General features: G+C 44.2%; 1 protein-coding gene across 1 annotated transcript; it reads right to left on the bottom strand.

The window, feature by feature from the left end:
* Positions 1 to 4,577: 4,577 nt before the first annotated feature.
* Positions 4,578 to 8,503, bottom strand: LOC311311790 (amine sulfotransferase-like; the record flags this gene model as incomplete). The annotated part of the gene is made up of 6 exons (XM_084441557.1): positions 8,131 to 8,503; positions 7,355 to 7,560; positions 5,746 to 5,872; positions 5,567 to 5,661; positions 5,115 to 5,295; positions 4,578 to 4,705 (listed from the first exon to the last, which is right to left on the bottom strand). The coding sequence occupies exons 1-6, from the start codon at positions 8,300 to 8,302 to the stop codon at positions 4,578 to 4,580; spliced, it is 909 nt and encodes a 302-aa protein (XP_084297683.1). The 5' UTR covers positions 8,303 to 8,503.
* Between the last annotated feature and the right edge of the window lie 5,389 nt (positions 8,504 to 13,892).

The raw sequence follows: 13,892 nt of genomic DNA, 5'->3' as shown, positions 1-13,892 counted from the left end.
CCTTACAGTTACAAGTTACTTGTGAAAAATTGTAGTCAGTAACGTAATCCGATTACCACAATTTAAAAGTAAAGTAAGGGATTACTTTCATTTACTTTTGGATTACTTTAAATAAAATGTACTGTGTATTTCACCAGATATAAAATGTACTGTGTATTTCACCAGAAATCCTACATTATTTATTCTTTTTCTGTGTTCTAGAGCTGACAACATACAGCAGTTGCCCAGCGCCCGCCCAGTTAGAGCAAGTGTTAATGCCAAGAGGTTAGGGTGCGTGTCATCTTGCCTCGGCTAGTTAATTGCAGTCTGCAAAACACGACACTCGTTGCTAATGTAGCTAACGTTAGGTGTAAACGTCGGAGCCAGCTCTAAACTCAAGCTCTAATGCATTCTAAGCAGCTGTGATTGGCGCTATTCAGCTATACAGCTTGCCAGCGGACACACAGCCTTATATATTATGGATAAAGCACCCACTGACCAGTTTTCCCAGGCAGTTAGTTTTAGCTCTTGAATAATGGTGCATTCGTTTATAACTGGGAGGTGGCAAATTGCGACTTGCTACTAGGAATGATTAAATAAAACGCTGCATGAACTCGCACTTCCTCGTCGCCAATTCGGATATGTTTCTCAGCCTCCAGTTGCCGGCTGATGTCAATATCATATCATATCATCGTATCATTCGCTATAGCTCGAATGCACACAGGTCGGAGGTAGGTATTTTGCCACTTGCGACTTGCCACCTCCGACCACAAACGAATGCACCATAACACCGACAGGCACTATTGTGTGAAAATAATCTGAATGGGCGCTTGGGTCTGGTTTTCTGGTTGAACATTAGTGCTGTACTGTAGAAGCCTACTGCTAGCTAATTTAGCTGTCAGTGGAAGTAAGGTTAACGTTAGCTACCCTAACGTTTGACATTAGCTAACGTTAACTTACGTTACGCAAATGTTTTTTCAGGTTGGACATTGAGTCCTTGGCCGTCGAGGCAGGTGGCTGGGAGGCATAGTTTACACTGTGCTGTAATATTGTTGTGGTTCTGTGACAGGTAAAAAAAAAAAAAAATGCTGGTTTTCCAGGATTTTAATGCACATTGCGGTATTTCTGCCATGATGCCCGTGCTGCTCGCTGTCTGTCTGGCAGCTGTGGTCCAACGAGCACATCAGTGGGAATCTTGTTGGCGCGCTGCGCGCAATTGGTATTACTAGCCTACTTCTTTTTTTTTTAAAGCTATTTTGTAAAACTGATGAGTTAGTAATCCCTGTTACTATGCAAATGTAACTGTAATCTAGATAACATATTTTAAATTGTACTGTAACGGATTACAGTTACTGTTTTTTTGTAATCTGATTACGTAACGGCGTTACATGTAATCCGTTACTCCCCAACCCTGATTACAGGATAGGATAGGATTACAGATAGGATGCTCTGAATCTCTTCAGACGCCTGAGTGAACCATGTTGGGTTGTTGGAGATCTCCATACCCAGATAGCCTACTTGAAGATGCACGCATTTCAACACTTTCCCCTTACTCTTGTCCAGGTGGGATAGTACAGCGTGGAGGATGTGGGGAATAGCATTCTCTGTGGATCTGCTGGGTCTGTATGGGAACTGAAGGGGTCAAATGTGCTTGGCAGTGAGGAGTAGGCTAGATGTGGTCCTTTGCCAGCTTCTCAAAGCCCTTCATCACCACTATCCTAATCCTATCTGTAATCCTATCACCACCACAGATATACTTAAAAATATCCTCATTCTTTTCACCATTATTATCATAGGCACACTAGTAGGCCTATTGAAGACTATGCATCTGTTTCCGTAGGCCTATATGCTGGAGAAAGGGAGAGGAGTAGGCTACTCTGAGGACAACTTACCCTTAAAACCCAGAATACTTGAGATGTCTAAGTTAAACTATTGTGGTGAACCTATACCTGGGTGGAGTTAGGTTGACAATTAGACTCCTAATCAGTAGGCAACCACATTAAGTTAGTAATAGCCTATAGTAATATTGTGGGTCACCACAGCATAGATTTATGGGTGTCTTGGGTGATTTTTTTTTTTTAATATGTCTCGACATGAAGGTAGATTTATGGGTGTCTTAAGGTGAAAAAAAAAGTCAAAGATTGCGCGTAATGCGCATGGAACCGCGAGGTAGGCCAGCTAAGCCATCCATGCAGAACATGTGCAACAGCGCCCCCTACTGTCAGACAATTTTCAGACCGCAGCTGTGGAGTTTCAAGTCCACAGTTTTTTCAAAACCGTCTGCGGAAGAACGCTGCCAAAAATGACATGACTTGCAACCTTGTAAGGTTGTGGCCAAATCTCTGAAAAAGTGACTTTGAATGGTTGAAAAAGGAGTGTTGCAGCTGTGAAAAAGGAAAACTCAAATACAAAACCATGTTTGCAGAAATTGCAGAGATTCTAATTTTATTTTCAACCTATCAAAACATTGCGCAAGCCTTCAAAACTTATTTTCGGGCTTGCAAAACTTTTTTCAAGCATTCAAACACTGAGTTTCAACTTTAGATTTCAGACCGCTGCTGCGGAGTTTCAAGTCCACCTTTTCAAAACCATCTGCGGAAGAACGCTGCCAAAATGACATTACTCGCAAACCTCGCAGAGATGTGGCCAAATCTCTGAAAAAGTGACTTTGAATGGTTGAAAAAGGAGTGTTGCAGCTGTGAAAAAGGAAAGCTCAAATACAAAACAACATTTTCAGATATTCAAATTTTATTTTCAACCTATCAAAACATTGTGCAAGCCTTCAAAACTTATTTTCAGGCTTGCAAAACCGTGTTAAAGCATTCAAACACTGACTTACAACCTTTCACATCGTTTTTTTTCAGTTTCGAATTATGGCATGATTCTAATCCCATAAAGATGTAGCAAACTTCAAGTGTTCACTGAATGAAGTGTCGGCCTTCCCATTTGAGAATCACCTCCAGCATCTAAACAAAAGGTTAGGAACAGTAACAATCCAATAGCCCAAGTTACCAAAAGATTAGCAGAGAAAGAACAACACGCAAGCTCCACAGTGCGCCCAAAAATGACTGGCCACTATGTCTCTGCCAAAAGACGTGACTGGTGCTTTCTCCTGAAAGATGACAGCTATGCCTTTGTGTTAGAGAAAAGATGCAATGGAACTCTAGTTGCCGATGTCATTAGGCAGGATGACACACATAACCTGTTTGAGCATCCCTGCCATTCCAAGCTCATAGACATAGTTTGTCAAGAGCCCCATGGAATATAGTTTATTGTCAAGAGCCCCATGGAGAAATCCAAACGATGTCTGTTGCAGCACAGAGACTTGCACAGAAAAGCTGTTTTGTCTTCCATACAAAGAAGGGTTTGCGGTCTTCCCCCTTCTCCACGATATGGAGTGACTAGAGTTAGTGGTAAATATCAATATATTTTATTATTATATTCATGGGTGAAGATCTATGGTGAAATGGATGGCAAAGTATGATTAACCCTTTTTCCCCAGGAGATGCCGCTAAACTCCCTTAAAAGAGACAGAAAGCAAAGTTTTTTCAGATTTTGTACCAAGTGAGCGTGGGTCTATCTTTTATTCTATTACAGTCCATTGAATGAGTAATTTGTGGGTTGTGAATGTTAAATGTTAAAATTTTTATAACTAATCCAAAACCTAGTTTTAGTGTTATATTGCTCACCAATGTCATCTGTATTAATTTGAATAGACCTCTGTATTACTTGAAGAGGCTTTTACTCTTTAACACCCAACTTACTTCATAGATGATTGAGGACCCGCCGCAGGGACCCACACAGGACAAAGGAAATCCTTCGTGTGAGTAATCAATAGGCTCTGTGCACAGCTGTAGTTCAGCTCCACTACATGAATATTTCCTACACAGCTAATTAAGTAGAGTGGTATCACCTGGTGTCTGCACACCTGCCTGCCCAAGTAAGAATCGGCATCTATGGCTGTGTTTTTGTTTGTAGTGTCCGAATTCTCCACGGAATTTTCGTTCCCTATATAGTCCACTATTTATTACCCACAATTCACCTTGATTTCCAGGGAACAGCACATGTACCCTACATTTTGTCTGTTCCCTAGGTAGTTCACTACATGGTGAACCCTATATAGGGAATAGGGAGTGAGGGAACGAGGGAGCGATTCCAAACACAGCTTATGTCAGAAAGACTCACACAGACACATCCTAAACCTTGACCTTAGACGCCAAGCTTCTACCGTATGCCCTCAACTACATGCGCAACAGAAACTAGGCCCAGTATGGACAGTATGAACATATGGATGATATGAAAGACACTATAATAACTGCATCAAAACAATAGCTTACTTGGGAGAAATGTTTAAGTAAACATTAGCCTTTTATTGGAAACATAAGTCATAGTTAAAACTATACAGTGAAAGATATTTTGAATTAGTTAAAGCAAGTATAGACTACAGTCACTCACTCTTGACAAATGTACTTATTGTGAGTCGCTTTGGATGAAATGTATCTACCAAATGACAAATGTAAAAGTAGGCTATGCAAAGCTTGTAGTATATTATATAACATGGCCATTATAACAGTTGTATCACAGTGTTATAGAGGGTTTCACCCCTGCAGTTCAGTGATATCCCAGGTGAACTGGAGAGGGAGGTCCTTCATTCTCTCCCGGTAGACCTGATCGAATCTTTCACTCTGGGCCACAGTCAACGAGTTCTTCCAGTCTCCTATCGTACCTAGCGCACGCACGCACACGCACACACACACACACACGAAAGATTCGATTGAGAGGGTGGAAGAGAGAGAGACAGAGAGATAGATACTGTAGGGAGAGGTTACAGCTAGGCTACACAAGTGATTATTTCACCTACACTAATGCCTGTACACAGAGACCTAATATATAAACATAATAGTAGGTCTAACAGGTGTGACTGCGTCGCTTGTGATTATTGCTTCCACCCTCTCTTGTCCCACGCTGGGCTCTACCTCGGGGTCCTCTGACGTACTACCAGCACATGTGACCACCTCTATCATAAACACTGCTTTAGCCAGCTACGCCACTGAAAAGCTAGCGAATCCCACTCAGGATGGACCACACAGACCATGAACCCCCTCCCTCCTCCTCCTCCTCCTCCTCCTCCTCACCTTTCCGGAGGAATTTGCCCTTGCTGTGGTCTTTGACTGTTTCTGGCAGGAACTCGTAGTTGGCCTTGGCGTCGTTCTTCATGTTGTTGAAGGTGACCCTGTCCACGATGTGGTCTATGGTGGAGTCCGGCAGGCTCTTACCCACAAACTCAGCCAGACGCACGACTACCGACCTCAGGTCCTGAGAGAGAGAGAGAGAGAGAGAGAGAGAGAGAGAGGGAAGGACAAGGGAGTATGGGAGTAATGTGTGTGTGTGTGTGTGTGTGTGTGTGTGTGTGTGTGTGTGTGTGTGTGTGTGTGTGCATGCGCGTGCGTGCATGTGTGTGCACGTGTGTTTGTGTATGAGAGAGAGAGAGAAAGAGAGAAAGGCTTTTAGTAAATTAAAGTGTTTGCCAGAGAGGGTGTTTGAAAAAGTGTATGCGTGTGCCCTGTGTGTGTGTGTGTCCTCCAACCTTGATCATCTCCTCAAAGGTAAGGAACATGATGTTGTACTTGTCCTTGTTGGCGTGCCATCCCTTGATATGGTCGAACCAGCAACCTCCAATCACTAACACACACACACACACACAGCAAGTGACTAAACAGTACAACAGCCTCTGTACAACATTCTGGCTGCAGGTTGTGGACCTACTCCATCCGCTGAAGAACTTGTCCAGCATCTCATCGTAGTGTTCAGGACTGTCCACCTTCTTCATGAACTGGGAGAAATGGAAGTAGGACACCAGAATGTCCTTAGGGTTCCTGCTCACGTAAATCACCTGAGGGGAGGTGCAGCATCTGGTATTAGGCTTGTAATAAAGGGACTTTCTTTATTCCAACCATGTGATGCAAACACCACGTGAATAAGCCCGGTGAACAACGTTATTGTGCTGATACACTGTATTTGTATGCAAGTGTTACTGTGTGTTACAAATAACGGATTCTATGCTGTTAATTCTGTATAGTCATGTTTGGTATCAGTCTTAAGCTAAAATCATGAATCAGTTGATTATGCATGTTGTAGAAATATCATGTTGAAACCATAACAAGGATATGTGATGATTCCAGACCATGATTCCAGAGAATCTGAGCCCCTCCACTTTTATGATGGGCCACTCTGAATGATCCCAGCCACCAATTACGGCCGGTCTATGCCAACAGGACACACCTCATCTCTCTGCTACTTAAATAGGAGTCAGACAGGAAGTCATACTCTTGTGCACTCTCTCGTGATGTTCTCTTGTTCCTCAACTGCCAGGGTCTCTGTGTTCCTCCAAGTAACACGTGACCCAGGACCCAAGCTTGTGCCAGTTGATAAAATCAGCCTGTATCTGTGGAATTCAGAACTGCCAGCTACAGTAAGATATCTGAAGTCGACACAGGATCTTAGGAATCTCCACCAACTCTTCAAACGATCCCCCTCTGGCGAGAGCAGAGGTTTTGAATGAGACATGTGCAACTTGCGAACTCTAAAACTGAAGTTTAACCTCTGCAAACATCAACGTTCGCGCAGCACCGCTACCATCACTGTTTCAACGGGAGCGCAGGCGCGCTGCCCCCTGCATCAAACCGAGCGACCATCAGTCACATGCCTCCTCCATGCTTCGCCCGGACAACGCGCTTCACACTCCACTGTAAGGTTGACATCCATGCATTCTCTTTGATTTGGGGTGATGCCAAAGTGTTGTTTAAGCTTAGAGGATTTGGGATAGGCTGTGATAATCTGTGTCATCATTCTTTTCATTTCTGCTGTGTTTTCATATTGCCACGCGTTTTTCCATCTATTATTGAATTGTGTTAAAATATTATTTTGATAATTGATTAGTATAACTTCAATAAACATTAATTTTAATCACGTCCGAGCGTCATCACATTATCATAGGTCACTTGATTGAGTCAAGAACTCCTCCTGCAGACTGAGATTGATAAATACATTAGACTATTGATAAAGGTTATCTGTTTCTCTGTACATAAGAGTGGTGCCCCATATACGAGTTGATTTAAAGTATTAAATCCATTTTACTTCATATTTGTGATAACCGCCTGTATAATCGTACATTATACCGGTCACAGTCATCATTCTAACCCTAGAACACGCTACAGGCTGGTGTATGTGCGTGTGTGTATGTTTGTGTGCTTGTGTGTGTGTGCGCTTTTGTGTTTGTGTGTGCGTGCATACTTGTGTGTAATGTGTTTGTGTGTGTGTGCGCTTGTGTGTGTGTGTGTGCGTGCAAGCACGGGTGTGTGTGTGTACCTCTCACCTTGGCCTTGGTGTTCTGCAGGCCCTTGGGCATGAGGTGCTGCTGCAGGTGGGAGCAGAAGAGTCGTGGCGAGGGCCTGTCGGCGTCGCTCCTCCCCTCCTGCAGGAACTCCAGCCAGGGCATCTGCTGGAGGGTGATCTGCTCTGCCTGCTCAGGGAAGTCCTCCTCAAACAGCAGCGTGATGATGCGCTGGGTCCACACCGTGCCTGAGGACGGAGACAAGGAACATGGTCAACGGTAAACGGACTGCACTTATATAGAGCTTTTATCCAAAGAGCTTTACAATGGCCTCTCATTCACCCATTCACACATAGATACACGCCAATGGCAGCAGCTGCCATGCAAGGTGCTAGCCTGCTCATTAGGAGCAATTTGGGGTTCAGTGTCTTGCCCCAAGGACACTTCAACATGGGGACAGGACAGGAGGCGTCAGGATTCAAGCCGCCGACCCACAGAAGAAGAAGAAGTTTGGACACTTCCTCTTTGCCAGAAATAAATAAACATCTCTCCCAGCCCCCCGGGAGGGCCGTCCGTCTCACACACACACACACACACACACACACCCTTTGAAGAGCGTTCTCCAAGAAATAATCGATAGTAGGCCTTATCTCAAATAGGTCTAAGACTTCAGTGACATTTCAATGAATTTTAGAAATGGACAATAATTAACAATCAGATAATCTACTTATTTGATTGTTGAGTTGTAGTCTATACCTTATGATTCGTAAAGCATATGCTATTTCACCAAATACTTTCAAATAAAAAAACAACCTCACCTGATTTTGGGAACGTAACAACGAAGACGTCGCTGTCCCTAATTTCCAAGTGTTCCAAGCTGTCGAGATATTCTGTGGTGAGCTTGTGCGTGCCGTCAGGGAAGGCAGGATAGACGATACCTCTGTAGGTGAACATCTTGTCGTCGAGAAGTTTATACTCTTGCTGAGCCATAATTATAATCCGTTAAACCTACACAATGAACCAAATAACTGTCAAGTGTGTGTGATGAAGACCTAGAGTCGATAGTTGCCTTAAGCTCTAAGAATAAATTGTTTTTTACTTGAAGACAGAGTGCCTTAGTTTTTTTTTCCTGGTAGTCACCAGCAACTTCTTGGAATTTGTTTGTCATATACCTCTACCTGCCTCACTAAAGAACACCCATCATCAAATACACCACTGGATCCATGAAACACTTTCTTCTCCTGTAATCCCAAGTGTGTGTTTGTGTGTGTGTATTAATTGTGTGTATCTGAATACAGGAGCGGTCTGGAACGCAGCTGAATAGGGGAAGCATGCAAAGTTGTTTTGGTCGAATTTGAGGGCAAGTATGAGTTATGCAAACGGCTTCTCAATAACCAGTGAACTACCACTAACCTTTGAACTGCACTGGAATTGAGGGTTTGCCCTGAGCAGTTTACAATGTTTCAGAGGCACTGATAGGTCTGGCTATGCCAGAGTTTATCTCCACACTTCCGCCTAAGCACTTATTGTATTTTATTGTATTATATTATATTGCACTGTACTTTAGATTGCTATTCTTGCACTTTGCCTTCAGCACTAGATTATGCTCTTAGTCACTTGTTTTAGAGAGAAGATGCACTTGTGAGTTCTGGCAAGTAAGTAGTACATTGGCTTTTCCTATGTTAAATGCAATTATTGTTAGTCGCTTTGGATAAAAGCGTCCGCTAAATGACTGTAATGTAATGTAATTTACACAGTGCCAGAAAACCTGATTTTCATCTCTCTTATGAAACTCTTTATTTCTTGTGTTGTGCGTTTGTTTTTCATTCTGTAGCCAACATTTACCTATACACTTTTATTTGACCAAGAGTCACATATAGGCGTAGACTGTGAGGGCACTTTCTGTTTATTCGCCATGTACAGTACATGGTTTACACATACAGGGGAGGGACCCTTGGGTCTGGTGGAGAGAGTAGGACTACTAGTCAGGGTTCAGGCCCCCCGTCTCCTACTACTCGGGAATCCAACCCAAAACCAACCCTAGATGGACCGGGCCTAGCCCCACCTGTCTCCTTAGCCTTACCCTAACCCTGTCTGCCTACCCTAACCCTGTCTGCCTACCCTAACCCTGTGTGCATACCTTAACCCTGTCTGCATACCCTAACCCTGTCTGCCTACCCTAACACTATCACAGGTATCTCACATCTTAGGATGTCTGAGAGTGTGTTCCCACGTGCGATGGTCTGCATAAATAGAGTTAAAAACAGTGATGAATCCAAGAAAATCAAATTAATACTTACCTTGTGAGTTCCAATACTGAATACAGCCTGATGGGATACCTGTAGAAAAAAAAGAAGAAAACAGTGGAGACCCCCTTTAAAAAAAAGAATTAGATATTAACATACATTCTCTGCATACAGGAGAACACCAACATACTGCTACTTACCTTTTAAATCCAGTAGACGTTGGTATTGGGGTACCTGTAAAAAGACCTGAAAAGGAAAAAATGCTGCATATAACTTAAACGTTTTTATACTGTACTTACCTTGTCAGGTAAAGTGTATAAGAGTTTATCTGTAGCATAATCTTGGAGCCAGCAGCAACATTTCACTGTGATTGTACACTACACCATACGTTACATGTGATGCATAAAAGAATCTGGAAGTCCCCTAACTTAACTTTAAACTTAGCCCTAACCTCAACCTTAAATGGCCTCTGCGTTTATGAGAACTAGCCTTTACCATCTTTCTACACAGGCCATAGTTGGACCCCATCTAGCCACGGCCGCTGAAACCAGTCTGGTCCTCTTTCCATAAAGTCCACTCGACAAAGACTGGCCATAAGTCAGATGAATGAATTTCTGTGAGAGCCAGCTCTTTCATTGTGTTAGTCTCCTCATATCTCTTCCTCTCTGCCCCTCTCCTCTCATTTCCTCTCTTTCTTTTCCTTCTCTCATCTCTCCTCTCCCCTCCTCCTGTCCTCTCCTTTCCTCTACCCTTGTTTCCTCTCCTCCTCTCCTCTCCCCTCGTTTCCTCTCCTCCTCTCCTCTTCGTAGCATGTATACTACATCTCTCTGGAGTTCTACATGGGACGCACACTCCAGAACACCATGGTGAACCTGGCTCTGGATAATGTGACCACATACCAGGTAAGACACACTTGCACGCATGCACACACATACACACACACACACATACAGTAAACACACACACGCTCTCTCTCTCTCTCTCTCACTCCAACCCATTGTCACGGTGTGATCGACGAGGTACTTGTGTGAAACGGCTCAGTTTCACGTTTTAGCCATGCTTAAACGTAGAATAGCAGAACAGAGGGCTACGTACCCGCACACCAATCCACAGAAGAGGGCTTGAGAGCCACTCAATCAATCCAGAGAAACTGAGATCAAAGTAAAAAAGCGACAGACTTGAATGAAAAAGCATAGTTGGTGACAGGTGCTCAGGTGCACAAAGTGAAAAAATGAAAAAGGACAGCAAACGTTTCAGTCAAAGGACCATCATCAGTGCTTTTTCAACAGAGGGGCTAGACGTGGACACAGGGATCAGGCTAATTTATAACCCAGGAGTGGAGCTCCTCAGACAGCGCTTAGTGGGCCCGCTCCGCTCCAATTGCTCAATGCTCGCTGCAAGAGCACCTCCGCCTCCGCCCCCACCTCCTCCTCCACCTCCACCCCCACCTCCACCTCCACCCCCATGGAGCCGTGTGTGTGTGTGTGGGCGTTGCCGCCTCATTACCGTGTGATGTGTTCACTATGACAATAAAAGTTGTTTGTTGTTTGTGTCTCAGGCTGCCCCAGACTACCACACTGATTTTGTGCTTTGAGCTAGTCTTAACATTTGTTGTCATTGTTGTAGCGGTTGTTATTGTTGTTTTGTGTTGTCATTGTGTATCATAACCTTTGTTTAGTTGTGTATCGTAACCTTTATGTCTTTTTTTCAGGAAACTGTGTTGCTGCCACTCTTGGCCAGGATTCTCTTGTAAAAGAGATTTTAATCTCTATGAGTTTTTAACCTGGTTAAATAAAAGGTATAAAAAAAAAAAACTGCCAACGTGATCATCTGCCTCATCACAGCTATTGGCGAGGTAGTCAACCATGACCCTGCTATCGGCGACTCCTCAAGGTCATCTTCCTGGAGAACCGCAGTCACCCTGGCCGAGAAAGGTGACAGCCCTTCCCTGGCTCTTTGTTTGGTCATCATCATCATCATAATCATCATAATCGTCAATATAGGGTTTCTGCTGTGTTTCTTTGTAGGGTCTACTGAATTTTTTGTGTTTACTTCCATGTTACATACTCACTCCCCCCCCCCCCCCCAACCATCCCCACGGCTGACCTCTCCGAGCACATCACAGTCGGAACCGAGGCCTGACACAGTCGCCACTGACAACGTGAAGTTCATTCCACGGTGGTGTAGCGATCTGAGCATCAGTTTCTGGTGCAGCTGTCCACCAGGATGGCCGGATCCCGAGGGGGGATCAGTTAGTAAAGATCCGCTCTGCCGCTCTACAGCGACCCCCCCCCACTCCCTCCCCTCCCAGTCTGGTGTCGGAGTTACGGTCCCGGGCTTGAGGGAGTCAGGTAGCTGGCTCTTTCTTCGGGATCGCCGACTGTGGGTTTGTGCGATGGACCCTCCCCAGCAGCGACAGGGGACGATTGGACAGGAGGTTGGGTGTGATTGGCTTCCAGATTGGGTGAAAAATAGGATAAAATCTGAAATACAAAAAATTATAAATACATGAAGTTCATTCTATGGACGGCGCCAACGTGGAGAGGGCGGAGGAGGCTGGCGAGGACAACCTCTTCATCTTCGGCATGAGGGTGGATGATGTAGACGAGATGGACAAAAAAGGGTGAGTGGATGAGGACATGGTGTGGACAGGTGAATGAGGACATGGTGTGGACAGGTGAATGAGGACATGGTGTGGACAGGCGGATTATGGCATGGTGTGGGATAAGGACATGGTGTGGACAGGGGATGAGCACATGGTGTGGACAGGGAATGAGCACATGGTGTGGACAGGGGATGAGGACATGGTGTGGACAGGGGGATGAGGACATGGTGTGGACAGGGGGATGAGGACATGGTGTGGACAGGGGGATGAGGACATGGTGTGGACAGGGGGATGGGGGGCAGGGTGAGTGAGGGAATGGGGAAATGGGTCCAGTGGGAGAGGATAGAGTTCAGGGGAGTTGGACACACACAGACAAACACAAACGCACGAGCACACACAAATACACACACACATGCACGCACGCACACACACAGATGCGTGCACACAAACACACACACACGCGTGCACACAAACACACACACAGACACATATGTGCGCACACGCACACACACACACAATCAGGAACTGATAAGATACTGTCAGGACAAGTTCCACCTCCACTGCACTTTGGCTTTGCAACAAGATGGTGAAAGACCCTCATTTATCTAGAGTAGACAAATAAAGTAACAAGACTGGCAGCTGAGAACATCTTTCACACACTCCTGGTTGAATATTTGATACCTTTAAAACACTAGTATTTGTGACTGCCACTGGAGGTTTGGTCCTGATGTCTGCCAAGGTTATTTTTCTTTTTAATTGTAAGCTTTCAAATGCTGTGCCATGCATTTACATCTGCTAATATTTGAAGAAGAGCTTTTGTGAATGTTGGTACAATGTACCTGAAATCACTATGCAGAGAAAAATGGCTTCAAAGATTCAGAGCTATTCACACTTCTCACAGGACATGGATTTTGACGACAAAATGACACATTTAGTGATCCTAAAACTGATATAACATTGAGTGGGTTCTTCACAACTTCCATTTGAATAATATGAAACAAAGGAAAACAGAAAAAACAAATGCATTTTGCCCTCTAGCACATTTTGAGGACTGCAGACAAACCTCCAGTGGCACGTTTTGTAACATGGCTTTAACAAAAGCAAAGTTAATGAGTTTTTAATGATGTGTTAAAGGGGACATATGTAAAACTAATTTTTTAAGTTATTTTGCACATATATTTTGGTCTCTGATGGTCCTACTAATGTTCAAACATTGGTGTGTGTGTCTCCCAGCGGGTGCAAGACGGAGTCGGTCGATATTTTTAATGGCAACATCCCAGCTAATCTTTCCAAAGCCTGTTAGTGTGGGCTAATAGCTTCACTAACCTCAGTCAGTACAACAGAGGAGGACTGGCCACAAAACCACTTCTCAGAGCTGATGCAGTACCAACTATTCGTGAAAAAACGGCAGACAACGATGGAAATACTAAATATAAATTGTGTATTTGTGATCAATTTGTTATAAATCGTCTGTCTCCTAGTTATGGTGCAGTGACTTTACCAGGGGGATTGTATCGAGTGTGTTTGGAGTTAGTATTTCCAGCATGTTTACAGAGGTGCTACGGGGGCTGACATTAGCTGTTTGACGACGAGTACACAATGGACAACCTGCGCCACATTGCTAGCTAGATGTAGATAAGGCTATTTTCTGTAAGTAACGTGAGCTGTGTGTGGCATGCAGGGGCAGAGCTAATAGTTTATTGCAGAGGGGGCGGGGACCTCAGTGGGC

The sequence above is a fragment of the Borostomias antarcticus genome (assembly GCF_949987555.1).
Source record: "Borostomias antarcticus genome assembly, chromosome: 7".
Taxonomy (NCBI): Eukaryota; Metazoa; Chordata; class Actinopteri; order Stomiiformes; family Stomiidae; genus Borostomias; species Borostomias antarcticus.
Note: the sequence above shows the minus strand (reverse complement) of the source record. Positions and strands in the feature narration are given on the sequence as shown.